Genomic DNA, 24,104 nt, shown 5'->3' with positions numbered 1-24,104 from the left:
TGCCCCTCCCTCTTTAGGATTCCCTTATTGTCACAGCCACCACAGTCAAATCGAGCACCCTGCAGAGCAGCATCATGTCTCCCTGATCTGCCTTCATAAACATCTAGGTAACAACAGCCTTTGCCCCAAATTTAAGCATTGACTGTCACTGTTGTGAAATTAAACAACTATAAAAACACCTCAGTACCACCAGTCTAACTTAGACGCTTAACAAGTAAGCTAGTCTGGTGTATAATCACACCGTCTCCCCTCATCTCTCTGGCAGATTTGAGTTCTTGAACTGTCCGGTGCAAGCAGAGACAGACACTGAATTGCTATTCCACCTCTATGTGTCTTTACAAACCAGAACTGAATTTTGAATAATGTTTGTGTCTCCTACAGCACAACTCTGATCATTTATTTAAACAAATCTGACATGTGCTTTGGTGCAGCGGGAACATTCTGAGTGCAAAAGAGTGCAGGAGGATGAGCACAGAGCTGCAGTCACTTACACGTCTGTTCTCTGAGATTCGTTAAAAATACTGGTAGTGAATTTAGAAAAGAAGAAAATAGTGCATTTTTTTCACAGTTTAAACTAAAGGGATCTGATGGGAACGTAACAATGAAAGAAATTATAAAAAGACAGAAACATGTTTATAGGAGGCTGAATGTAATACAAATAAACTAAACTTTTACTCAAAAGACTCTAAGTAAAGAACTTTGATGTAGAAATCTTCCTCAGAGTGTGACTTTGTGTCAGAGCTGCATCAAGATGGGACGTCGGTGGCTTAGTGGTTAGAGCAGGCGCCCCATGCACAAAGGCTCAGTCCTTGGTGCAGCAGCCGTGGGTTGAACTGAAGATATGATAATGCCAATTTTGTGATAGTGTTCAAAAGCTTCTCCAAACATATGGATGATTCTTGTGAATTTTTAAAGTTTTCCATGGTTTAAAACAACAGCACAACACTCAACAACAACACTCAACACTCAAATTTTGATTTATCACAGATAAAGTTACTGTAAATGATCCTCAAAAGCACAAATTCACACTTTCATCTGTGTTTGCTTTCCCTTTTATATTCTAAATTCAGTATTTTTTTTAAACATATAGGAGACAATAATCTTCAATTTGCTCCTGTATCAACATCAAGTGTACAGATGTATCAGTATCAATGAATCGCAGAGCTGCTGAAGTCTCTCAATCCTTGTTAAATTTATTGTTTGTAGTCTTTTTGTGGGTTTTGTGGGACTATCGTGAACATTGTTATCCTGGTTGTCATGGAAAAGATACATGATCTGCACAGAGAGCTGCCACATTAAACACAATCCTTATCCAAACTCCCAGAATTTATTACATTTAACCTGGCGTTCATTGAATAATTCCTCCTGGAGACTTCCTCCATCTGTGCAAATCCTCAGGCCCTGTTTACCTACAGTTTGTCCTTTTCTTGTACATAACTTTAATTTGAAAACAAAAGAGAAAGAGCTCTGGTCTGATTGTCTGCAGGTCAAAGGTCACACTGACAGTAGAGGTTGTTTAAGGTGATGCACAGCAGTTTTACGTTTACTGTCTGTTTGTCATCGTGTTTTAAAGCTCCCTGAGGATCTTGCGCAAACTTTGGCTGCAGTATTTCCCCTTAACACAACCGAATGTATAAAGATTTCGACCCCCTGAGCAGCTCTGAAAGCTGGGACATCCTCGACTCTGAGAGAGCAAACTCCTGCTCGTTTTGGTGGTGAGCCACATCTACCGACAAATACATCTGCTGTATGAATTATTTCTAGAAATATGTGTGTGTTTATCTATTTCTCTGTTGTTCTGCAGGTTGTGAACAGAATCCTGGTCCGTGTGTGAATGTGCAGTCATATCTTTTCCACATTAATTCTCCACCTTTTATAATACAATACAATAACTTTGTCATTTTTTATGTTTGTTATGGAGGTGTTTGCTGCCGTGCCAGAAAAAAAGGTAATAATGTCAAAAATGTCTCTTGTTCTAAAAAAAATGTTTTTCACATTTTTTTTACAAGATGTTTTCATGTTACAAGATATTTTCACTTTATTATTTGATACTGATCAGTTTTTCCAGTTTCATCGGCAATACGCTTCCATAGTTTCCTTATATCTACAGTTTCCCATTTTGGTTTATTTACATTTGTTGCTTTTTTCAATTGACTTTTGAAAAGTGTGCCATTAATGAAATCATGACAACTACATATGGGGTCAGATCAGTCTCATAATGAATGAATTCACGCAGGGTTTCTCATGAATGCACATGCTCTGGTTCACAGTTGTATTTTGGACTCACTAATGCACACGATCTGTTTCACAAATGCACACACTCTGGTTCACAAATATAATTTTTATGCAAACTTGTAATATAAATTCGGAAATGCACACAATCTGTTTCGCAAATGCACACGCTCTGGTTCACAATATAATTTCTATGCAAACCTGTAATATAAATTCGGAAATGCACATGCTTTGCTTCACAAATATTATTTTGAGGCACACTTGGAATATAAATTCACAGATCATGCGAATCGCTGAATGTGCATTTACAAACTGCTTCTCATTTGTGAACCTCTCTATATTTGTGAGAGAAATCTGTGTGGTGAATTTTGAGACTCCCCTGACGTCGCAGGTCAACGAACGTCACCATTGGCTGATAAATCTGTCAATCCAATGGCTCCTTACATTTTCTCCACACTTTTAAACCAATCGCAGAGCTACTGAGCTACTGTTTGCAAGACGCGCTAGACTGAAACGGTGGAAGAGACATGGATCAATCTCAACCAACACATTTATCTTATTATCCTCTCGTTGTAAATCATGCAATGTTATTGAATTATAATGAGTTGAAGCGTTCTGCTTAGCCAAGTAACATGTTTGAATGAACATAAATTATGAATACACCCTATGTAAGGAGCCATACGATTGGCTCAAAGCGAACACCTGATTAACTGACGAATCTGTCAATCAGAATCATAAATTTGATTGACAGATTTATCAGCCAATGGTGACGTTCGTTGACCTGCGACGTCAGGGGAGTCTAAGAATTCACCCAACAGATTTCTCTCACAAATGTAGAGAGGTTCACAAATGAGAAGCAGTTTGTAAATGCACATTCAGCGATTCGCATGATCTGTGAATTTATATTTCAAGTGTGCCTCAAAATAATATTTGTGAAGCAGAGCGTGTGCATTTCTGAATTTATATTACAAGTTTGCATGAAATTTTTTATTTGTGAACCAGAGCGTGTGCATTTACAAAGCAGATTGTGTGCATTTCCGAATTTATATTACAAGTTTGCATAAACATTATATTTGTGAACCAGAGTGTGTGCATTTGCGAAACAGATTGTGTGCATTAGTGAGTCCGAAATATAACTGCGAACCAGAGCATGTGTATTCGTAAGAAACCCTGTGTGAGTTCATTCATTATGAGACTGATCTGACCCCTATAATTACAGTGTTGTGTATCTATACTGTGCAGTATAATAGTGTCAGTGCACAAGTGCTGAGGTGAAAAACCTTAAAAACATTTCAAACAACTCTTACATTACAATCAGACAAAGTGAAATCTACATGAAAAAGTATTAAAAATCATTAGCCACCCTTATGGCAGCTACATCCATGATAAAATAATGAACATCACCCATTGGTTTGTAAACATCTGTTTTGAGGCCTCGAGTTTGGCACATTGGCCGTCACCATCTTTGATTTTTTTGGAGCAGGAAGTGACCTTAATTTGACAAGATGGTGGAGTTGTGGAGGAGGGAAGAGTGGATCTGACTTATTGGGTCCTTTTTAAGCAATCAATGGCGCATGCCCTAAAGTGCATGACGTAAGTGCATTTAGGGCATGTCAGTTAAATGGCACATAATCTGGGCACAAAATAAGGCGCAAGAGGCAAAGGTGTTGTATTTATTCCCTTAACCTTTTCAAAGCTAAGCCTATTTTATAGGTCTCTGCTTGAAAATTGCATACCCATAATGAAATGAATATATCTCTGCAACCACAAGGTCTATTTGAATACGTCTGATGTCATGGTAAAGGGAACACTTGTGAGATTTGTTAAGATGTGTAAATATCATTATATGTGTCATATGTGAAGAGTAAATGAAGATGGCACACTAAAAAAAAGCATTTTCAGGATGAGTATCCCTTTGGAATGATGCAGCAGCAGCAGCAGCAGCAGCTCTAAACCTCTATCAAATCATAGCACAATATGTGAACATTAACTCTGCAAAGGTTGATTCTGATAAAGTGAAGCAGAACAATATTAGAGAGGTTTTAGTACAGGAAATTCAGACGAGCTCTCCAAAATATGCACCATGTTTGCATGTGATTTTTGTCATGTACAATCCTATATCTTTCATTTCATTTTTTTCACGGGAAAAACAACAATGAAGAGAGATATTACAAATATATTTTGGCGAAAAGATTTCTGTTCTTTGGCCTCTGTCTCTCTGAAGCTTTGGTGAAGAGTGCTTTGGCGCATACATATGTGTGGAAACTGCGGAGTCTCAGCTTTCATTTGAGATGAACAGCGTGTGTTTTGCATAACGTGTGGTCGAATTAGAGCCCGAAATAAACCGCGTGGGTCGGGATATCGGTGCTGTATGGAGTTGGATTTGTTGTTGTTTGGGGCATGTAAAAAGGTTTTTTTACAGCCTTGTAGCCCAGGTTCTGCTGTTTAATTTGATGTGCAACATCACTATATTCTTCGTGATCAGTGTATTGTTTCACACTGTGCTTGCAAAGTCGCTCTCAAAGTCCCCCAACTGGGGGACTTTCGATTAACCATAGCTGTGTTTTATGTAAAACATGAATTCAACCAATCAGAGCGTCATCTCACATTCCCTTTAAAGGCTAGGTGTGTCTGCACCTGACACACTGCATTTACATGGCGAATTTGGCAAATTGGAGCAGTGGGTGGTTTCCTGCTGAGAATGTCATTGTAGGAAATATCGTGGGACAAAAACTATAGTTATAAACTTGACAGAGGAAACAGAACTAAGTTTTAGAAAATGTTTTTTGTACCAGGCTGTAAACATGTTCATTTCTGCTGTAAAGCTGGACTTTTTAACAGGGGGGTCTCTCTTCTGGAGCCAGCCTCAAGTGGCCTTCAATGCCAGAGGTTGCAGCTTGATCAAAAACTAAATCTATGGCACCCTGGTGATATAGGGGTTAAAGGGCTGCTAATTAACCATAGAGGTTCCTGGTCCTTTGTCGGATGTTATTCCCCATAAATCATCCCTTAAGTGTCTGTCTAATAACAGGCATAAAAATGCCCCCTTAAACCAAAACTAAATCCCCAGGTAGATTTTTTCTCATCTTCAAATTGAACATGCAGCTAAAATTCTAAATAATGTGGATGCAAGCAAAGTCATTTCAGATCCAAATGGATATGTCACACAATGACACATAAACTCAAATTAAAAATGATTCAACTTGAGCAACGGACTTTGAGTTATCTTGAGGCTGTATGACCACTCAGGAAAAAGACTTCATCTAGTATCAAACTGCGAACATCAGAATGAATATATTTGTACCTGGCTGCTGAAAGTGATGTAGTAGGTGTCATACTGGACACGAGGTGCAGTCCAGAACAGAGTGACGGACGTCTCTGTGATGTCTCTGGTGCTCAGTTGAGAAACCCCAGACATGACTGCAGAAACGGACAAAAGAAAAAGAAAGAGATGTTATGATCGTTCATATTTATGTTCACAAAATCAGAGTAAGGCAATTTTTTGACTAAAGGAACATTTCAATATTCTTGTTTCCGTTAAAGTGATACTCCACATATTATTTGCAGTGTTGGGTAAGGGTTACTTTAAAAGTAATCAAAGTACGTTACTGCGTTACTTTTTAAAAAAGTAACCAGTTACTTTACTGCGTTACTCCCTGAGTAAAGTAACTCAATTACTTTAAAAGTAGTTCCAACGTTACTCCCTGAGAAAAGTAACTCAAGCACTTTTAAAGTACTTTTGAGTATTCTACATTTCCTATTGGGCAATGGACCACAGGGCGCTAAGCCTACATTTTTTGTCTCCAAAATTAAAGTTATGGACCACTTGCCCTTCACTGAGATCCAATTCTCCCATCACAGCCGTCACTTTGACCAGTAGAAACACAGAACAACCTGCTGCCATAGACAACTGTAGCTATGACAACAACACCCCAGCATTTTTAATATTTCCTCTAGGGATGTTACCACACAGAGTAAAAGGGGGAAATGATGGTGTGAAACAGCAGAGGCACTTTGTCAACCTGCTGAGTTAATGTTACTGTCATTAGCATCAAGCTAGCAAACAATGTTACGTCCTCACGGTCGGACAGAAAGTAATAACATTAACAAATTGTGGCGGTGCTTTTACTCACCACGACTGCAGAGGCTCCCAGCTTCATTTGAAACAGACTACATTATAGACGGTCCGTTATTTATTAATCCCTCTGTGTTTTTATATTCTTACTTTTTATCCGCTCCGTTGTCTTTATAAAGTTAACATATCGCACCGTCATTTCAAACTCAACACTTGTTTCAAATTAAAAGCCCCTTATAACCTCGGCTAGAGAATCCCTCCATTTTCTAAATAGGCTTTTATTCTGAAATATTTGTCAGAACTTCCTGTGGAAGATACAGCAGCTTGATAGTTTACATGTGGCGCTTCAAATGTAGCTCCTGCCATCTGCTGACGCTTTTAGGTGACTACAACAACATGTCAGCTGGCACATGAACAGACACAGTTCTGACTCAAATAATAGTGAAAGTAATAAAAATAGGACAAGAATAACCCGATGACATCACACACGCCGTGAAAGACGACCGGTGAGTACCAGCGTGTAGTGTGTACCAGGCATAATGCAAGTCCTGAGTCTGAAATATGTCTGTCAGCGAGTCCTACTCCACCTATTTAGACTCCACCGTAGACAACGGCAGCATTTCTCCGACCACGTAGCGAGCCACAAGCTCCGTGGCTTCTTTCAGACTGATAGGTTTAACGTTATCTCCGTTATTAGAACCAAACGACAGCCGTTGCTGTTTCGGAGCTGAAGGACCAGCGTTCTAAAAGTAACGGAAGTAACTGATGTCTTGTTTGAAAATGTACTGAAGTATCTGATTACTCAAACAGCAAACTAACGCGTTAGGTTACTCGTTACTGCAAAAAGTAATCAAAGTACTCTAACGCGTTACTTTATAACACATTATACCCAACTCTGATTATTTGTCTTTTAGCTAATAAACGCTGCAAACTTGAAAACTTGACTGTAATAAATTTGTAGATTATTAAACTTTACCTAGTTTTTATTAAATCACTCCTGCAACAATTTCCACTTCCTGTCTGTGTTCATCAGTTTGGTCCAAATGCTGACTAGTTCCACCAAAATGTGATTAAATACATGACTCCATTTTAATGCAACCCTGTCAAGCTTGTTAAAAGAACTTTGTCATTGGTTGCAGCATTTTAGCTTCCTAATTGGCTGCTCAAAAAGCAAATAATTTTACCCAAAATAAAACAAAATTTAATTAGATACACAGATATGCATCACTGCTCCAGAACGAGGCAGAGAAATCTTTTCCTACTCCTGAATGTTTCATGAAAAATACATTTTCCTCCCTCGTGTCTCTTTTTCGTCTTCATGTGATTGATGCAGTGGAACAAATGAACCAGCAGGCCTCCACTTGTACTGAATGTCTGCTGAAATTGAGACATCCACCTTTAGATGTATGCCTGAATGCTTGGTATCAGATCATCAGCTGTCTGCTAACTGGCACTGCCACAATAAAACCAACTGCTCGATCTGATCTGCTGCTTGAAAGTGAAACTGTTCAGACTGTGAGGATGGTTTTGTCATTAGGCTCAGGATTTCAGAGCTGCAGGGGCCTCGGTTCAGATCAGTGAGAGGAAGATGATGATCAGTGTAAATGTCTTTATTCATTTTTTTTTTTTTTTTAATTTCAATTGTTTGATTCTATTTACCTCAGTGCGGGCCTTAGGGCAGTTGCCAACATTGTCTGTTTTACCATGAGTATTTATATTGATTGTTGTTTTTAAAATTCTATTTACCTTCTGTACGACTTAATTTGCCTGATGTATATATATATAAATGTTGGTATTGTCCACTTCTGCAAACCACAGATATGCTTCATATGTAGCGGATATGTTGAAGGTTGCTGTGCGGTGAAGGTGTGGTTATGTTTAAGCACCAAAAACACTTGGTTATGGTTAGGAAAACATTATGTTTTGGTTTAAAGTACCTGATTTGGTCTCTCTAAAATCACAGCTGGAAATGTCCCAAAATCTCATAAAAAAACAAACAAACAAACAAGAAAAAAAAAAATTGTTGGTCTGCTGCCGTCAGCTGTTTGGCAGCTGTCTCGCCTCGACATCACACCATCCCCTCCTCCTTTTAATAAGAGCGTCAGCTCACAAACTTTGTCACTGTAGAAACATTGAATATGCCATGAATGAAGCATACAGATGTAACGCATCAGCTGTTTACAGAAACATGCAATGCCAACATTGACTCTAGCAACTGGGCTGAAATTTCTCATGCATATACTTTTATTGCACATACATCACATACATTCCTGTTTAAATTCATTTAGACTATTGATTGCTTTCACTATTTTTATCACCCAGCTGTTTGTTTTTCCACACAATCTGACAATCTCACACACACACACACACACATACACACACACACACACATTACTATGACTACCTTTTCATTCAGTTTTCCACTGTTTGTTATGTTTTATATTAATATGCATGTATCATGTTGAGTTCTGTACATCATCTGGTTGCCTTTGTGTTTCCTTGGATATTTTTTCCCTGTTCCAGGTCACAACTGTTTAACACTTCTGTTCTCCTTTTTGCTCCCCATCACTGCTAGTCCTACTACATTTCAGAAGTACATACTGCAGTTTTTACTGCACTACATGTACCTGTCATTTTAGTCACATTTCAGATTAAAATTTCACATAAAAATCACATAATACATTTTTTAAAATGATTTAATGTTAAGGGTTAAAACAATAAACTAGTAACATATATAAAGTATGGTAGTTAAAATTCGTCCCAATAACATTAACACCCTATTCCATTCTATTCATATTCTATTCCATTTCATTCTTATTCCTATTCCAATTCATATTCCATTCCATTGTATTCCTATTCCTGTTTCTATTCCAATTTCATTCCATTCCAATTCCTATCCCATTCCATTCCAAATCCTATTTCATTCCAATCTTATTCTATTCTATTCCATTCTTATTCTATTTTTTTCCATTCTTATTGTATTTAATTCATATTCTAATCTATTCTGTTCTTATTTTATTCTTATTCTATTAAATTTTTATTCTTTTTCTAAACTATTCTTTTCTTTTCTATTTAATTCTATTTCATTCCTACTCCATTACATTCTATTCCTTTTCCATTCCATTCTATTCATATTCTATTCATTTCCATTCTTATTCCTATTCCAGTCCATTCTATTCCCATTTCTATTCCATTCTATTCTATTCCTATTCCGGTTTCTATCCTTTCTATTCATATTCTTATTCCTATTCCAATCTATTACAATTCCCATTCCATTCCATTCCATTCCAATATATATCCCATTCCATTCCAAATCCTATTCAATTCCAAATCTTATTCTATTCTATTCCATTCTTATTCTATTCTATTCTTACTCTATTTGTATTCCATTCTTATTGTATTGTATTTAATTCTTATTCTATTCTAATCTATTCTGTTGCTGTTTTATTCTGTTCTATTCTATTTAATTCTATTTCCTTACTCTATTCTATTCTATGCCACTCTATTCCTATTCCATTCTATCCATATTCTATTCGATTCTTATTCATATTCAACTCCATTCCATTCCTATTCCTGTTACTATTCGATTCTATTCCTATTCCATTCTATTCCTTTTCCTATTCCAATCTATTCAGTTCCCATTCCATTCCATTCCAATTCTTCATTCCATTCTATTCTATTCTATTCTATTCAGAAACAGTTAATCACACAGTTTAAAAACTTCTTTATGACTATGCGGATCATTTTACTTTCTGTCATGTTGCATCTACAATCATATACATCACTGTCTGGTATAAAGTGCAGTTGTTGAAACCACAGAGTGAAACATGTGGCTGTGTGTGAAGCTGCCAACATGCAGCTCTCAGCCTGGCACAGCCACATGGCTGATGTATGACTGCACACAGCGAAGGCGTCCTCGATAATAATTCACAGGTTCGCTTTACTGCACGAGTTTCTCATAAAATTAATGCTGAAAAATTCACTGCTTAGTGGGTCACTGAGAGCCTGACGTCATGTTTCCCGTTACCAATTACCAAAATAAAACATGCGCTTCACACACGCACTGAGGCGGATGGCCGACTACCAAACTGATCACTCATGCATTCAAAAACTGCTGCAGAAGTTTTATGCAAAGTCTATAAAATGTGCACGAAAATGACGTTTTTTCCATCAACTGGTTTTATAGGAAGATTCTCAAGATGGTGCAAGAAAAATAAATTTTCAGCAGCAGCAGGACCTTTTCTCAAGACATTTCATTCCTGCATGCCACCTGAAATATTATTTCTATGACTTCTATTTAGTTTTAGTCTCTGAGGTCATATCCTCTGAGTTTTATCAACCTGTTGATGCTCCGCAGTTAAAACAGAGTCTGCAGTTATGGGAACGGCTCTGTGAGAAGAATTTTCTGAGGAGGAGTGAGGTGCTTTGAGGGACCCATGGACTTATGATGTTCCAGTTTCTAAAACTTTGGCTATAGACGCGACTGGAGGCCTGTGACCAGTGTTGGAGGAAGTATTTAGATCCTTTACTCAAGTAAAGGTACTAATACCACACATTGAAAATACTCCACTACAAGTCAAAGTCCTGCATTCAAAACCTTACTTAATTAAAAGTATGTAAGTACGATCAGCAAAATGTGCTTAACCTCTTCCTCTCCACGGGGATGTGGCATTCCCGGCCGACATTACCACCTTTTTAGAGGCTGTAGCAGGCTTTTAGGGCTGGATTTAAGATACTGATGTCATATGGAAGTAAAAGACCTTAGTCATACTGGCTGTTCTGGCTACATTTTGATGAGGGAATAACTGGGTCCCTTGAACTCTCACCTCAAGATATCTGAACCATTTTTTTGAAATGTGACCTCACTGTATAAAATGACCTGTCAAATAACTGAAAATTCAATTCCTACAGAAATCTCGACAAGTTTTTTTTTAACCAAACCACGGCATGGATTTTTATTTGGTGTTCCTCAAGGTCTTGGTGTCTTAATGTGATATTACAGCCTGTTCTCATACGACATCGTCGAATACAGGGATTTTGGTGTCAGGCGCTTGACCCCAAAAGCCACCTGTCACAGCAGGGTGTCAAGTTGAAACGCTGCCAGTAACATGTCACATAAGGAGCTGGAGAGTCTGTATAGGGTGGGCGAGAGGGGTGGTTAATGGGTCCAACAAACCCAGGAGTTTCACCTGGGAGTCCAGTGTTCGCTTCCTATATAAACGTAGACCTAAACCATTATGTTTTTTTCTAAACCGTGTGCTTTCGTTGACGTCCCAGTGTTGGTGGCAGCGTACCAGAATGTCAACAGCAGATGCAGAAGGGTACGTAGTGTCTAATATGTGGACGTGAAAGGCCACAGACAAAGCGATGAAATGTGATGACTTGGGATGAGAACGTGTTGGGTATTTTGAAAGGAATTTTTGACCATTATCTGTATCTGAATCTGTACTTGGAATGTACAGTGTTTGGGTTAGACCTGGGTGGAGTTTAAGCCCACCCATGAGGATTGCCCTTCATCACGAGCACAGATATTGATACATTTTACTTGTTAAGTGCTCGTATTTGTAAGAAGTAAATTATCTGTACCGGATACTTGTTTAATCCAAGTATTCTGCTCAACCCTATGAAACACAGTGTATGACTAGAAAAACAGCCCTGTCTTCAACTTTGTGATAATGCATCTTCCAATTGATTTGAGAGCCTAAGAGGTATAAGAGAAAAGTATTTAACGCTGTCAGATTAATGTAGTGCAATAAAAAGTACAACATTTAATTTTGAGATGTGGTGGAGTAGAAGTATAAAGCTGCATGAAATGAAAATACTCAAGTACAGTCTAAGTACCTAGAATTTGTTCTTAATTACAGTACTTAAGTAAATGTACTACATTGCACCACTGATTTTTATGCCGACTTTTTCACCTCTGTCAGGAATAAAAAGTATTTGCACAGCTTGTTTGAATTCAGGTATTTTGGCACAAATTTAAAATGTGCATAAAAGCAGGTGGATGGAAAGCACTGCTGCTGTTCACTTATCTCCCTCCACCCTGGGGCCTCAGATTGTGGGGACTCCCCTTCCTGCGCTCCAATCAGAATTCCGTTACATTTGGGAAAACATTCAGCACTCTCACATGTGTCCTGTGTCAGCCTCGGCACAGGAAGCCATTACACAGCAGTCTGAGGGAGTTTTATGGCCAGCAGATCTGGATCCTGCTGCTCTGTTAATGAAACAGTTCCGTCACTGGAATCACTGCAGCTGGAACACCCTCCCAACACACAAGCTAATGTGCTAACGTAGCCTCGGCAACAACAGGGACGATGACATCTAACAACAACAAAACAGCAACACAACTCTCTCACACTCAAAGATGCAGCAGATTGAATGGAAACTTCCTCAATATTGAAAATAAAAACTTTGCTTTGAACAAAATTTGGAGAAACAATGACATCATTGATGGTGATGAAGTTGTTGAATGAATCATGGCAAACATTTGCCAGAAGAAAATTTTGGCATTGTAGGTTTCTCAACCACAGATTCATTACATTTGTACGCATCGTATCAACGTTTCTAAAGTGACGTAGTATATAAACTGACTTGTTATCTGGAGGTGGAGGGGATGGTGGATGGTGTGACAGCTAGGCGAGATGCCTGCCAAGATGCAGACAACTGTTTGAGACCAACAAACAACAAAAACAAATTTAATTTTAATTTTTTACAGGGAATCGCTGCTTTTTCAGCGGGGATTGTTCCAGAAAAAAGAATTAAGAATTTTGGAACTAAACATAATCTTTTCCTCACCATAACCAAGTGGTTTTTGTGCCTAAACCTAACCACATTCCTGCGCTCCAATGAGAAACCCCAGTGTTTCACAACCCTGTTGAAACGTAAAGTTTCAATGTATGCACAATAACATAATGTAACATTTCCATGGTTTTCAGAAATGCACAATGCCAACATTTTTACCACAGTTCAAATCACTTTAACCCCCAGTAGAGGGAAGTGCATTTACTCAAGTACTATACTTACTGTAGGTGTAGTTTTGAGGTATTTATACTATACTGAGGTATTTCTACAACATACCAGAGGGAAAATCTGTACATTTAACAATTATTTGATAACTTATGTTAATAGTTACTTTGCATATTCAAAATAATAATACAAAATACACTGCTCAAAAAAATAAAGGGAACACTAAAATAACACATCCCAGATCTGAATGAATGAAAAATTCTTATTAAATACTTTGTTCTTTACATAGTTGAATGTGCTGACAACAAAATCACACAAAAATTATCAATGGAAATCAAATTTATTAACCCATGGAGGTCTGGATTTGGAGTCACACTCAAAATTAAAGTGGAAAAACACACTACAGGCTGATCCAACTTTGATGTAATGTCCTTAAAACAAGTCAAAATGAGGCTCAGTAGTGTGTGTGGCCTCCACGTGCCTGTATGACCTCCCTACAATGCCTGGGCATGCTCCTGATGAGGTGGCGGATGGTCTCCTGAGGGATCTCCTCCCAGACCTGGACTAAAGCATCCGCCAACTCCTGGACAGTCTGTGGTACAACGTGGCGTTGGTGGATGGAGCGAGACATGATGTTCCAGATGTGCTCAATTGGATTCAGGTCTGGGGAACGGGCGGGCCAGTCCATAGCATCAATGCCTTCGTCTTGCAGGAACTGCTGACACACTCCAGCCACAGGAGGTCTAGCACTGTCTTGCATTAGGAGGAACCCAGGGCCAACCGCAGCATATGGTCTCACAATGGGTCTGAGGATCTCATCTCGGTACCTAATGGCAGTCAGGCTACCTCTGGGGAGCACATGGAGGGCTGTGCGGCCCCCCAAAGAAATGCCACCCCACACCATTACTGACCCACTGCCAAACCGGTCATGCTGGAGGATGTTGCAGGCAGCAGAACGTTCTCCGCGGCGTCTCCAGACTCTGTGAAGAGCACAGGGCACCAGTGGCGAATTTGCCAATCTTGGTGTTCTCTGGCAAATGCCAAATGTCCTGCACGGTGTTGGGCTGTAAGCACAACCCCCACCTGTGGACGTCGGGCCCTCATACCACCCTCATGGAGTCTGTTTCTGACCGTTTGAGCAGACACATGCACATTTGTGGCCTGCTGGAGGTCATTTTGCAGGGCTCTGGCAGTGCTCCTCCTGTTCCTCCTTGCACAAAGGCAGAGGTAGCGGTCCTGCTGCTGGGTTGTTGCCCTCCTACGGCCTCCTCCACGTCTCCTGATGTACTGGCCTGTCTCCTGGTAGCGCCTCCATGCTCTGGACACTACGCTGACAGACACAGCAAACCTTCTTGCCACAGCTCGCATTGATGTGCCATCCTGGATGAGCTGCACTACCTGAGCCACTTGTGTGGGTTGTAGACTCCGTCTCATGCTACCACTAGAGTGAAAGCACCGCCAGCATTCAAAAGTGACCAAAACATCAGCCAGAAAGCATAGGAACTGAGAAGTGGTCTGTGGTCACCACCTGCAACACCACGCCTTTATTGGGGGTGTCTTGCTAATTGCCTGTAATTTCCACCTGTTGTCTATTCCATTTGCACAACAGCATGTGAAACTGATTGTCAATCAGTGTTGCTTCTTAAGTGGACAGTTTGATTTCACAGAAGTGTGATTGACTTGGAGTTACATTGTATTGTTTAAGTGTTCCCTTTATTTTTTTGAGCAGTGTATATTCAACAAATAAATTATGATGTATTATTATTGGTTAAAACAGAACTTTATTGACCTCCAGGAGTAAGTTCACAAGCTACCCAGCAGTTTATAAAGTAATTTAAATGAGCTCCAACTTTTCCAGCTGCAAAGTGGAAAAAGTGATAAACACATTAATGCATCAATTAATATAATATACATTATTCTAAAACTGACCATGCTGCCAACTCTAAAGTCGTCGAATATCAACACTTGGGCAGTTAGACCCAAGTGACACTCACGAAAAAAGCTGTCTTTTCACGTTGGCATGACAAGCGTGTGGTCACCATTATTGTTTAACGGCACCCAGGCCCTACACTTCTGTGGTGATGCCGATCGGTATCAGCTGTAACCACCACCATATTAGCGCAGTGAAAAGCAGCAGCAATGGCTAGCCAATGGGATACACACGTCCAAACATGGGTGTATGGCCAGATTGTCTTACCACGACAAACATTCTAATGCTTACCCCTTGAAAGTTTCAATACTGCTGTGTATACAATACTACTGATACAGTCATAGGTCTCCTTTGAAGACCAATCTTGTTTTAGGATTCTGTAATGTGTTGGGTTTGACTCACCGGTGTCACAGTTTGGTCCAGTCATGCCGCTCTCACACTGGCTGCAGTCCGGTCCAGTGAACCCTCGCCGGCAGACACATCTTCCTTTGACACACCTCCCTTTGTTGTTGCAGTTGTTGGGGCAACCTTTGGCGGCACAGTCCGGCCCAGCAAAGCCCACATCACAAACACACTTCCCATTCACACATCTCCCACGGTTACTGCAGTTGTTGGGACAAGCTTTTCCAGAGCAGTCTGCTCCGGTGAATCCATCCTTGCAAACACACTGTCCATTAACGCAGCGCCCCCTGTTGTTGCAGTTTCCCGGGCAGGATTTCTCAGAGCAATCATCACCGGTGAAGCCGCTGTCACACACACATTTACCGTTCACACACCTGCCTTGGTCGCTGCAGTCATTAGGGCATGTTCTTTCAGAGCAGTCGGGTCCACTGAATTCATCATCACAAACGCACTCTCCGTTTATGCAGCGCCCCCTGTTGTTGCAGTTTCCAGGACAGGTGGTCTCAGAGCAGTCTGCACCAGTGAAGCCGCTGTCACACACACATTTACCGTTCACACATCTGCCTTGGTTGCTGCAGTCATTAGGGCATGTTCTTTCAGAGCAGTTGGGTCCACTGAATTCATCATCACAAACGCACTCTCCGTTTATGCAGCGCCCCCTGTTGTTGCAGTTTCCAGGACAGGTGGTCTCAGAGCAGTCAGCACCGGTGAAGCCGCTGTCACACACACATTTACCGTTCACACACCTGCCACGGTCATTGCAGTCATCAGGACATGCCCTCTTTGAGCAGTCAGGTCCGGTGAATCCAGGATTACACACACACTGTCCGTTGATGCAGCGCCCCCTTTTGTTGCAGTTTCCTGGGCACGAATCTGCAGAGCAGTCAGCACCAGTGAACCCGCTGTCACACACACATTTACCGTTCATACAGCGTCCACGGTCACTGCAGTTGTTTGGACATGCCTTCTTCGAGCAGTCGGGGCCGGTGAACCCAGGATTGCACACACATTGTCCATTTACGCAGCGCCCCCTGTTGTTGCAGTTCCCAGGACAGGACTGGTCTGAGCAGCTGGGACCAGCGTAGCCTGTGTCACACACACACCTGCCATTCACACACCTGCCGCGGTTGTTGCAGTTGTCAGGGCAGCCTCTTTGCGAGCAGTCAGGACCGGTGAACCCAGGATTGCACACACACTCTCCATTCACACACCTGCCATGGTTGTTGCAGTTGTTGGGGCAGCCTCTCTGTGAGCAGTCTGGACCGGTGAAACCAGGGTCACACACACACTGTCCATTCACACACCGTCCATTGTCGTTGCAGTTTCCAGGACAGTTGGACATGCTGCAGTCCGGTCCACTAAAACCAGTGAAGCAGACACACTTTCCGTCGACGCAACGACCCTGATCGCTGCACTCGTTGGGACACCCGTCCAAACCTGGTTTGATGGAGCAACCTGCACCTGAAGAGAGGAGGACAGACAGGTTAGACAGTTCATAGTAAGTGCAAGTACGTTTCCCTACAAAAAGTGATGCACCAAAATTTGTCCTAGATATCCTAGATTATCATGAGCCAGTAATTTATGTATAACCCACATATTTTGGGAAGGCTGTGATAGCATTACCCAAGTGCTGACAGGGGTAAAAAAGGATGTCATCCATGTAAGGAGGAAGGTTGGGGTGGTGGTTGTTTCACAAAACATAGGACTTTCTCCCGGGACACCAAGATTTGGAACCGTGTGAAACCAAGTGGACTTTGAGTCATTTTAAGGTACATCGAAAAAAGCCAAAAATTTAAATTTGTGTTTTGTGAGGTATTTATGATCCAAACTGCTGGAGACATCTACATTTTTATGCCCTTGTTATAACTGCTAAAGTCTTCTTATGCATCATTTGGCTTTTTGAGACTTTTACATTTCATCAGTGTCCATGCTTTTGTTGTTTTATTTTATTTTATTTATTTTATTCATTCATTTTCTGTAACCGCCTGTTCTGCTAGGGGTTGTGGGGGGGCTGGAGCCTATCCAAGCTGACATTGGGTTAGAGGTGAGGTACACCCTGGAAAGGTTGCCAGACTATCACAGGGCTGACACATAGAGACAGACAACCATTTGCTCTCACATTCACACCTACGGACAATTTTAAGTCACCAGTGAACCTAGCCTGCATGTCTTTGGACTGTGGGAGAAAACCGGAGAAAACCTACGCTGACACGGGGAGAAAAAACACACATGAAAACACACGTTATCAGTTCATGAAAGTTAACTGTTATGTTATGGTCATCTAAAAAAAAGTCTTGTTTGGTTGACCCTCTAAGGAGTTAGATGTTCTGTATTTCCAGTAAAAAAATGTTATAATGATTTTAAGCATCTTTTTCGCTAGCCAAAAATAAGCATCAGCATTATCACAGTTAAACATAGCTGTAAATGCACCATGCTAACAAAGCTAGCAGCTAGCATTAGGGTTAGCTCCACCCTCTCGTCAAAATATGGTCACTTCTGACTCCAAATATCCAAGATGGCAACGGTCAAAATGCCGCACTTGTGGCTTTTTTTTTTGGACTGTCTATGGTTTCCTCTGTTACTAACTACTAACTAACTGAAAATTGCTTCCACATCAGTTAGAACTGCTTACAGATGCCGATGTGTACACATATTTCTCAGTGTGTAAGTTGATTCTGAAATGTTGATCTTTTTAAATTTTCCAAAATGTTGGAAACCACCGATCTACAATCTGTTATATTCATCGCATAACAGAACAGACATCATCCCAATTATTTGGATGTTCTTATAGTCTCACTAGTTGTGGAGCCAAGAATGTAAAGTTCATCCAAAGGGTAGGGGGCTCAGTACAAGGAAAGTGAAGGGGTTTTAATGAACTGATGGACAAACGACCATCTCCACCCTCAGGCCTCACCTCCAACAGGGCAGTGACAGAAGCTCTGGTTTGTTGCAGCACAATAACGGAAGTTTATTTGACAGACGTCTTGAATTATTTAGAACAGAATCCTCTTCATTCTTCAGTGTTTGGGAGGTGGAGGTCTAATCCTCTCTAATTAGTCTGAAACGCTGCCTTGTTTTCACTAATGAGAGGAGGGTGGAGGGGAGCTGCACTGGACTGGGAGGAGATGGAGACTGAGATCACACTGGGCAGAGAGCTGAGGGGACAGACACACATACACACACACTGTTAGCTCATGCTTTGAGCTCTGCCAGTTTATAATGGGATCAGTCCCGAGGTCAGCTTCACTCTGACGGAGGATGTGACTGATGGACTGAATCTAACATAAATCTGTCAAAACTAATTTAACTGACAGCACAGTCACAAGTACAAGTACTCAAGTACTGTATTTATAGGGAAACATAAGTATTTTTTAACCTGGACCCTATTTTCACATATTTTTGTGACAAAGTGACTCATGGAGAAAATAATGTTTGAAACTGGTCCAGTATTGAGAGAGAGGCCAGCCGCAGCAGCAGCAGCACAACATGCTGCTATGTAATCCCTACTTGCAGTTGGCATTCTCAATTAACATCCACTAAAAGTGTTTGTTTTTTGCCACCAACAGGCTCAGATAGTTATTATGAGCATTTAATAACATTACAGAAAGGATCCTTACAGAGAATTGAAGCATTTTTCTCTACCTTTCACTGGTCTGTTTGTCATTGAGATCAAGTCTTGCTCAAGAGATGACTTATTGCAGGAAAAACAACAGTGGAAACGTTAGTGAGAGGACACAGACGTGGTAATATTGTTTTGCAAGTAAGTCACAAGTCTTTGCACTCAAGTCTAAAGTCAAGAAAGTCAAGTTTCAAGTCCTTAACAAGCCATTATGCACTCTTCAACAAAGGTAATGCCAATATGAATTTACAAAAATCATGTTCATGTTTTGAAATTTGCATTTTTTTAGAACAAGTTTGTTAAAAAGTTTTTTAACTTTAATTATGCTAATGTATTTAATATTAGCCTCAACTTACTGTGGATTGTGCAACTTCAGGTGTGTTAAAGTTTTTGTAGTTTTTGTAGTAGTTGACCAAAGGTTAGTCCAGAAAGTCCATTAGTCAGCAAGATTTCATTGGTCACTTAGTCAGACACTTCTAAAAACATTCTGAGCCTTTGAGTGGAATAAACAAGCATTTTTAATGGACGTAAATTGACTGAGCACAGCTGCCCGCAGAGATTAAACTGCAGCTTTTTTTGCTGCTGTGGCCGCAGTGGTCTCTCTCAATACTAGAATTAAAAAAATCGTTGTCTCTATCAGTCACTTGGACACACACAAACACACACACACACACACAAAACCAAAACAAAAACAAACAAACAGGAAAATGCAGCCCAGGCTTAAAAATACTAAAGTTTCCCTTTGAGTATGAGTCCATTTTTTGTATGTTAGGAGTTCACTCTTCTTCTTTCAACCCAACGATGAGAATAAATTTTGGCATTGTACGTTTCTGCAATTCAGGGAACTGTTACATTTGCATTATGTAGCCTTACACGTCAAAAATGACACTCTAGGTGCACGTCCTGCGTCAGTTTTGGATGATCAGGGACGGCATGTCAATTTATGCTTGTTACATGCATTGTCTCTTTTCAAAATAAACTACAAACACTGGTAAAAAAGAAAGAGAAAAAAACAGCATGGTTTGGCTTAAAATAATTTGTTACTAATGTGATATAACATCACGTAACATACCTCACTAGCATAGTATGCTAACAGCACACTACACTGTTATTAAAATCACTCGATTGACTTTTGGTTTCACACGGGACACAAACAGTGGACTCCTGGGTAAAAGTATGGAGTTTGTTGGACCCATTTACTTTCCCTCCACCATGCCCTGTGTGGTCTTTCTTGCTCTTTATACATCAGTACTTGCCCAGAGTGTCAGAAATGCCACCGCCTGGTGCCTCTCATACCACTGCTAGAGGGTGCCTCTCTGGTCCATGTTTGCCGCCTACAGCCACTGACCAAGCATCAGGATTTGACAAGTTGGAAGTGAGACTGGAGGCCTGTACTACGGCGCCAGTTCAACTTACCCAGGATATCTTTTTCTTACAGTATCTGGCTTGACTAACCCTAACATTGGCCGTCTGGATAACTGGTACTACAAAGCTGGTTACCAACTAGGTCAGTCAACTCTAGGTTTTCCTATCCAGCTATGAGCGCGTTCATGTGAAAGAGCAGCAGAACTATGAATGAAGTAGGCTACTTCATATTGAATCAGATGAAACAGTGACAAAAGTGTCTGGCACTCCAAAACATAAAAATGTCATTATTGTGGGATGTAAACGATACTCTACAATCTTATAACAGAAAATGTGAAATATTGAAAATACAATCCAAAATTCACCCTCAACCGAGACTTAAATTACATGTAGATATCATTAGGCTATATGTGATATTAGTATAGTGTATATTTTGCTATTTAGTTTGATGTGGACGAAGCTATATCTTACATAAAACCAGCTTCGTAGTACTAAAAAACCCTGAAGTTACCTCACTATCTCCAAATCCTGCCTCGTAGTGGGTTGACAAAAACCACCCCATTCCCTCCACATGACAAAATCAGCTCATATACCATTGGTGTTTCTCAAAGTCAAGGATCCTTCCTTGGTATGATAAGTCCTTCTAAGGAAGGATCCTCCAGAGGCAAGGCACAAGTCCTTCCTAGAATTCAGTGAACACAAATTGTAACAGGGCAACCAGTGTCCCCAGGTGTACATCATTAATCCTCAGCAGACTGAGGCAGTGGAAGTGGACACTTAGCGCTCCATCTCTGCTGTAAATGATTAATTTAAAAACGGTTATGTTTTATCTAAATCAAATCTAAATCTCGCAGTGGACACATTGGAAAGTGTAAATTATGAGGTTTCTGTCAATATGTTTTATGACGCTTGTATGATAAAAACTCCTGGAGACATTAATCCAAATGAATGACTTATGTATCTAAATCCTGCTGAGCTCCACTGGCGCAGGTTTCATTGAAAAGGCCCCGCCTTCACTTCCAGCAAATCGTGTGCAAAGCATTGTGGGGATTTTATACCCGCTGAGGATACACACATGCATCCTTGGAATTTATCTGAAAGAAGAACTCAGTCCTCGGTGAAATTCATAAGGATCCTTAGCACTGGAACAGTCTTTTTGTGGGGTTCGATGATGTAGCCTCCTTGAAACCAGGCCGTTTGAGGATTCTTCCTTAACTTTGAGAAACACCTTATGTTACTTTGGAAATTACACGATACATATGAAATGTACAAATGTAATATATTCATAGTTTGCAGAAACATACAATGCCAACATTTTTTTCTGGCGACTGTGCTGCTGCTTTTACCCTCAACTTTTCTTTTTGTTTCTTGTTATTGTTGTTGTTGACATCCTTATTTTTTTATGTAGTTTTTTTATGTTTTATGTGTTGCTGGCTGTGTATGTGTGTGTTCACAAAAAAGAGGAGTCTGTAAGTATGAGTTAAATTCTGCCTTCAATAAAAACAGAATTGTTAAAAGAATGTAAATACATGTTCCAGTGTTTGATACATGTGTCATCAGTCTGCTGAAGCAGGAGGTCACACTTTAATGTTGCAGGTGTGTGTGTGTGTGTGTGTGTGTGTGTGTGTGCTTGCGTGTGTGCGTGTGTGTGATGAGTCAGTGGAAGGGGAGAACTACAGGCTACAGGCAGAAACAGTGAAGTAATATGAACTCATGCGACTGGGTGGAACAGAGACATGTGCAGGCAGTCGGGCAGATCGTGACTGAAAGAGTTACAGCAGGGAGAGATGAAAGATGAGAATTATATGGACTGTGAACTGTGAGTCAGACTCAACATGTATTGATTTATGTTTTAACAATTATTATTGATCTGAGGAAATGCTCTGTTTCATATTCCTACAATATGTTTTAAAGGACCAGTGCAGCATGATTTATGTTTTTGTTCATATTTTTTTTATTCTCTTCCTGTTTTACACCATCTAAATTTTTCCCAGTGATTTTATCACATTATGACTTGTTTATGATTTGGGTTTATTTTTCATGACTTCGCGACTTTATCTCTAGCACCACCTTTAGGCATAACTTGCAACTTGTGAAAAAAATATCAAACGAGGCACAATATCTTGTCTGGATCATTTTATTGTCTTTTTAACTAAAATAAAATCTGTGTTGTTTGGAATTAATTATAAGTTTATGAACCTGAGAGGTCTGGCTAAAGTTACTGATCTTCGCTGATGCACAGATGTGAACACTCTCAAAATTATAACGACATTAAATGGATAGTTCAGATTTTTTGAAGTGGGGTTGTATGAGGTACTTATCCAAAGTCAGTGTATGACATAAAGCAGATGTCAGTCGGCATGCTGCCGGTTTGGAGAAGGAGAATCTGGCTGGTGTCCAACACAGAAGCTAAGCAATGTACTGCCATTGTTAGGGCAGCATCAAAACATGTTTAAGCCTCATAACAAAATCAAAGTCAGTTTAAAAGTATTAAGAATATTTCAACTCCTTTATCTTCACTTCAGACAACCCATTCCAATATGGAAGCCATTAAAAGGTTAAGTTCCCCATCTATGCTCTAGTCAAAGCCACCAGACTCCATTAACAAAAACAGTCATTTTAGCTTGTTGAACATGGAAGCTGCTGGTCTGCAGCTGCTTTGACAACTTAGTTAGTTTGCATTACTATGTGACTTTGGTGAATCCGATCTATCCCTTTAAACGCAAAAGTCACACAATAACACAATTAAAATAAATGAAAATAATTTGAGGCAGTAGAAGACCAGCAGCTTCTTGTTTCCAGTGTTGTTAAATCACTGTTTTTCTAAACAGTGGCTTTGAAGAGAGAAATATAACAGCTTCATTTTCATGTTGGAAATCACTGTCTGACGGTGAGGTAAAGAAGAGGGAATAATGTAAATATAGTATACATTTAAGCTGATGTCCACAGCAGTAGATCATTTAGCCTCCATGTTGGGACTCCAGCCTGCTTCTCCAAACTGGGGGTGTGCCGACCGCAATCTACTGTAGGTAATACACTGTCTGTGGATCAGGACCCCGTACATCTCCACTTCAAAAAATCTGAACTATCTTTCTAATCCTTCCAGTGGCTCCCTGCAGCTTTAACAGAAAATTATATGGAAATACATTTTGATTTTCATTTATTGTTGCAGGCCTAATGTCATTCTTACATTCTTTTACTGCAAAAATGCACAGCCTATATATCAATTAAAAAAATGTTTCAACATTTCCTCAATTAAAATGTACATCATATGTCTACGGCCTAACAGCTTTTTCTCTAAAAACTTCACCAGTTACAGTAGTCTTGAGTCTTCCGAGCTAGGCTATCTGTGGATTCCAAATCCAAAAAGGGAAAAGTCTCAGGGAAAGAGAATTTTATAGATTGTGGACAAATTTGTTTGCTTTCATTGGCAAGGCTGCAAATAATCAAGAATAGCTCACTGCAGAATGGCCTCCTTGTGCTAACACATATTAATGAATTCTAATTTAGATCTA

The 24,104-nt window shown here is 40.1% G+C and overlaps 1 protein-coding gene across 3 annotated transcripts in view; it reads right to left on the bottom strand.

The window, feature by feature from the left end:
• tnxbb (tenascin XBb) overlaps positions 1 to 24,104 on the bottom strand; it is a 109,235-nt gene that overhangs the window by 68,993 nt on the left and 16,138 nt on the right. For all 3 annotated transcript variants that reach the window (XM_078176031.1, XM_033637131.2, XM_078176032.1), the window contains exons 5-6: positions 15,606 to 17,066; positions 5,537 to 5,652 (exon numbers count right to left, since the gene is read on the bottom strand). In XM_078176031.1, the coding sequence (XP_078032157.1) occupies positions 5,537 to 5,652; positions 15,606 to 17,066 (1,577 nt within the window). The remainder of the gene's footprint in view (positions 1 to 5,536; positions 5,653 to 15,605; positions 17,067 to 24,104) is intronic.

Source organism: Epinephelus lanceolatus, chromosome 16, assembly GCF_041903045.1.
Source record: "Epinephelus lanceolatus isolate andai-2023 chromosome 16, ASM4190304v1, whole genome shotgun sequence".
Lineage (NCBI taxonomy): Eukaryota > Metazoa > Chordata > Actinopteri > Perciformes > Serranidae > Epinephelus > Epinephelus lanceolatus.
Note: the sequence above shows the minus strand (reverse complement) of the source record. Positions and strands in the feature narration are given on the sequence as shown.